Source organism: Branchiostoma floridae, chromosome 12 (assembly GCF_000003815.2).
Source record: "Branchiostoma floridae strain S238N-H82 chromosome 12, Bfl_VNyyK, whole genome shotgun sequence".
In the NCBI taxonomy this organism is placed as follows: Eukaryota; Metazoa; Chordata; class Leptocardii; order Amphioxiformes; family Branchiostomatidae; genus Branchiostoma; species Branchiostoma floridae.
Genome location: NC_049990.1, coordinates 21,230,952 through 21,235,503, shown reverse-complemented (window position 1 = coordinate 21,235,503; position 4,552 = coordinate 21,230,952). Strand labels below are relative to the sequence as shown.

The window sequence follows — 4,552 nt, the reverse complement described above, 5'->3', positions numbered from 1 at the left end:
CATAGGCCCCAAAAAGGACGACTATGAGAGAGGCCAGCAATCAGCGACCCAGTACAAAAAGAAATGGCCAGCAAAAGTGCCAAAAAAGTCCATAGAGAGCCTGCTATGGAGGCTACTAATATCTGGCGGCCCGAGTTCAACGTTGGATGGAATCTCCGGGAGCCAGACGACTGTGTCCACTACTGTCTATGTACCGGCTCGCTCCTCTCAGTCCCGGCCACACTTAATCCCCGCAACCCATTGCTTGGAGAATAAACCTTTTCCCCTCTGGCCGACAAGTTAATCTCCCAGCGTAAATAGTCTGGAAGAATAGACCCGACGGAAGTACGGATAATCACATTTACGGGTGTAGATGTGGCCAATTCAAGTTAGCTGTAAAAGTTAAACCAAGGAGGTTGGTTAAACCAAGGTGAAACTGCAGCCACTATCTCAAGATTTTGGAGAAACCCGTTCATTTATTCGTCCTTCAGGTTTAACAATACTTATTGTTTACGACGTGACAAATGAGTTTTTCCAAAGCATTTCAAAACAGCACGAGAGGAAGTATCATAGACAAATCATCGTGATAAGATGGGCGTGATAAATAAATAAGTTGTATACCGTCCACAAATAACCAAGGATCGGGTTACACAACACTCTCTCTGGAGGTTTTGCCCATTTCGCTGCCTTCGCGGTTAGATGTTTTAATGAAGTTAGACCGATATCTTAAGTGTTTGGATCTATACAAAGTATTATAAGAATGTAATTACGATGTACAATTTATCTAATCTGATCCACTTCATTGTATAATTAGGGGAGGGAATTTTTGACCGGAATTTTCGTCAGCTGCGTTTGGCTGCCGTCATCTTACGCAAGTGTATGCAGAGCACATTGTTATGCAAGTGTTACACAAGATTTACATGTGACTTCAGTTGAGAGAGGCACCCAGACTGGTCAAGAAATCGGTAAGCTTATTCTGTATCTTAGTGAAAAAAACTTAAACCTCTTAGCGTCATTTTGTTAGCCTACAAAGATGAGCTTGCTAACAGCTGGGCAGGCTGAGCTTGCATTCGCTGATCTTCGCTATGACCTGATTACACAAATATGGTAACGTTACATACCGATGCTAGCTTGACCATGTAAATAGACGCTATGTACGATACTTCCAATGCCTTGTATATGCCTTGCATTTACTGAACTACTGAGCTTACTCTGTATTTATACAAGTGTGTTGAGGCAAAATTAGAAGCCCAGAAATGTTCCAACCCCGTTCCTGGCGGCGCTACCAACTAGCGGGTCAGAGGTCACAAGTAGTGTACTGCGCATCGGATAACTAGTCTTCCTCTGGTGGTGCAGCTGCTTTAGAATAATGTGGGCGTGTACAGTAAGTTACTTCATCACTGATGTTGACAAAAAAAGTGTATGTAAAGTTTGATCATTCTTTTCTTCAATTCAAACAGAAAACAGCAGTACATCATGGCGGTTGTGAAGGAAATTTTCAAGACAATGTTCGGCACGCTCGACAGCCCCAACCATTCCGTGGTCTCATCTTCAGCCGTACGTAAATTATTCACAAGAATGGTGTGAGATGTTCTGTGTCCTCTTTTTGTTTCTGCAGTCCCTGCTTGGTCTTAAAGAAACATTTGCTCTCTGATCATGAGTTGTTATGTTTTCTAAGTTAATCTGTTTTTGTACAATAGTTTTGTTTATGTTACTTAAGTTAACTTAATTCGGTTTTATTAACTTTATGTAACCACGAATTGTCCAATATTTTCGTAGATAAACTGGTTGGGCAACTTAAGAAAGAAGATGTTTTGTTGGTCGTTAACTTTTTAAGGTGTGAAAAGCGTGGGAAAATTTTGTAGATTTTTAGGGATAATTTATAACAATGGCAGATGGAGCTCAGAGTTAAGGAATCGCATTTTTCTCAGCAAGTTAAAACATGGGCTCATGAGTGATTGATCCATAGACACATGTAGAATACTTTCATTTCATTTCAATTTTATTCATTTTACCATGGAAAAACAATACTCTGAATTGTAAATATTTTCCCGCACAGGATTACGAGGAACGCAAGTACGAGGGAGCTAGGTGGACCAGCACCACTATTCCTGACATAGAGCACCGTACAGCTGTGAGCACGGGCTTCAGAAGACTGTTCAAGTACATCTCTGGGCATAACGAGAAACGTATTTAAAGTCCTCTTTGTCTTCTTTAATGCATTCCTGGCTTGGAAGTTTAGAAAGATTAGAAGTGTAGAAACACTGACAGATTATAATTTCACAAAATAGAATGGTAAATCGATGCATCCTATGTATATTATAAAAGGGTCCCAAATCTCAAATGGTATAGTCCATTATGACGTCATCCCATTCGATTCATAGGACATTTGTAGCATTAGAAAGTTTATTAAAAGCTCCTTGTTGGTCAACCTCTGTCATTTTACCTACTTTGCCAAACTCTTCTGGTGTATCGTATACTTTGCAAAGAAAACATAAAGACTTTTATCTTTTTGATAAGATAAAGTGAAGTATTTAACTCTCAGCTAAAAGAAACAGTATAAACGTAATCATTTTCTGTCCATACATAATGTAATTTCTGTTCATCATGTCTCATTATTTTATTGCTCTTTCTGAAGAGGTGAGGATCCCGATGACGGTGCCTGTGCTCACGAAGGTGGAACCAGGAGACGGACAGACAGACTTCATGGTGTCCTTCTTCGCGCCTCACGCCGACCAGGCCGAGGGCACGGCCCAGCCTTCCGACCCGGAGGTCTTCAACAACTCACTCCCAGAAATGACTGCTTACGTTAAGTGCGTTAAGTTTTTTTTTTTCGTTACATTTCCATACTTTGCCAAGAACTTCATACGTTACATTGAATAGTCCTCTTTTCATTCAAATTTCACGTAGAATCTCACCCTGTCCAGATCTCACGAGATTCTACATGAAATTTATCTGGAAATAACACTATTGGCTCAATGGGCACTCGAATGACTAAATGTGTATTATTCCATACTTGCTATACTGACGTTCCATATATATTTATTTTGATGAAATATTTTTTTAAAATTTTATATCCACAGTAACTTTGTGTACTTAAAGTTTCATCTACGATATGAAATGAATTTCGTTCTATTTCAATCTATGCTCTGTGGAAGTCTATGTTATTAGTAAATCACATAATTTATGATGTTGTTTGAGTTACCTATAATATTCTCTCATAGTATGAACTAGGATTCTAATTTCCCAATGTATTCCCAGGACATTTAGTGGGTACGCCAAAGATGAAGACTGGACCAAACAGGCCGAGTTGCTGGCAAAAAGCCTGGACAACGACGGGAAGAAGTACCACAAAGACTTCTACTACACAGCCGGATATAACAGCCCCTTCAAACCGATTAACAGGCACAACGAAGTCTGGTACATTAAGGCAGAATAAGGAGATAGAAATTTTGTATGTTCGAAGCATGCCCAGCATTTGGTTGAAGTATGTTATTTCTTAACTCGATGTAAATAAACCATTCTCGTGAAAAAATTAATGATAAGATATTTGGGCTCTGAAGAAGATGGAATCATGGAATCAGAAGCTGAAGTTCAGATTATAAAAGATTATTAGCGACAGAATAAGGAGATTGAATTTTTGTATGTTCCAAGAACGTTTTAGCATCTAATGGAAATACGTTATTTCTCAACTTTATGTAAAAATACCTTCTTGCGATAAATATCAAGATGAGATTTTGTACTCTAGAGAGGACGAAACCATAAGGTCTAGCTAACTTTGATTTATGCGTAGCTAAAAGTTTTGTAAACATAACGCAAATGAGACGGACTTATTACAGAAAATATATTTACAAATGTTAATTAAGTCACGGGTTATTGGGCTGAAGATACGTTTAACACTGCTCGAACCCAAAGTGCAGAGTATTATGTTATAACGTTAAAATGTAACATTCCAGAGTCGATGAAAGAACGTGTCGGAAAAAAGAAGACATATTCAATGCCTTATACACCATACACAAATACATTAAGTGTTAGGCTATTAGTTCTTGTAACTTCGTTTGCCCGAAAGGATACTTTACAGAGCCTATGTATGTATCTTGTAGCAAGAGACGTCTTTCTCGCAATAGCTAATAATATAATTAATGCGTTCAATAGCAGTGAATGTTACTGACATATGATACCACTTTCTTACTTGTGTAAATCCTTTGTACAACTGTGCCGATATGGGGCAATGGGCCTTTTAATATGACGGAAACATCAAATGTACTAGACACATGTAATTCGATTAAAATCGAATGTGCTTTTTCCAAAGTCCATTGGCTGTGTTCACTAATGTCGTTATACTGATTGAAAGATCTTAATTGATAAAGCAATTTTGACTTCATTTCATGAACGTAGGACTTTGCCTTCCAATATAGTTAACGTTATGTTATGTTTTTTACATCATATACTGTATTACGTATGCATAAAATCAACACAATTCTGTGTTTCGTGTTTCTGTATGCATTGGTGCGCATATTCATTTTGTCCACACCCGTCAAAAGACACGCTACCTACTCTCCAAGCAGAGGTT

At 38.4% G+C, this 4,552-nt stretch overlaps 1 protein-coding gene across 2 annotated transcripts; it reads left to right on the top strand.

Annotated features, from left to right (window-relative positions):
- Nucleotides 1–797: 797 nt before the first annotated feature.
- Nucleotides 798–4,295, top strand: LOC118427609 (heme-binding protein 2-like). Of its 2 annotated transcripts, none has more exons than XM_035837476.1 (5): nt 798–944; nt 1,440–1,560; nt 2,039–2,168; nt 2,618–2,792; nt 3,241–4,295. In XM_035837476.1, the coding sequence occupies exons 2-5, from the start codon at nt 1,456–1,458 to the stop codon at nt 3,416–3,418; spliced, it is 588 nt and encodes a 195-aa protein (XP_035693369.1). In that variant the 5' UTR covers nt 798–944; nt 1,440–1,455; the 3' UTR covers nt 3,419–4,295. The 2 variants fall into 2 exon arrangements, with proteins under 2 accessions (XP_035693369.1, XP_035693370.1); XM_035837477.1 differs by having other exon boundaries at nt 799–944; nt 1,440–1,536.
- The last annotated feature ends 257 nt before the right edge of the window (nt 4,296–4,552 follow it).

Excerpts from the sequence above, each read along its gene's own strand:
- LOC118427609 (XM_035837476.1), top strand. The coding sequence starts at position 1,456 with ATGGCGGTTGTGAAGGAAATTTTCAAGACAATGTTCGGCACGCTCGAC. Across the intron at positions 2,169-2,617 it reads CTCTGGGCATAACGAGAAAC|AGGTGAGGATCCCGATGACG; the intron begins GTATTTAAAGTC and ends CTCTTTCTGAAG. Across the intron at positions 2,793-3,240 it reads GAAATGACTGCTTACGTTAA|GACATTTAGTGGGTACGCCA; the intron begins GTGCGTTAAGTT and ends ATGTATTCCCAG.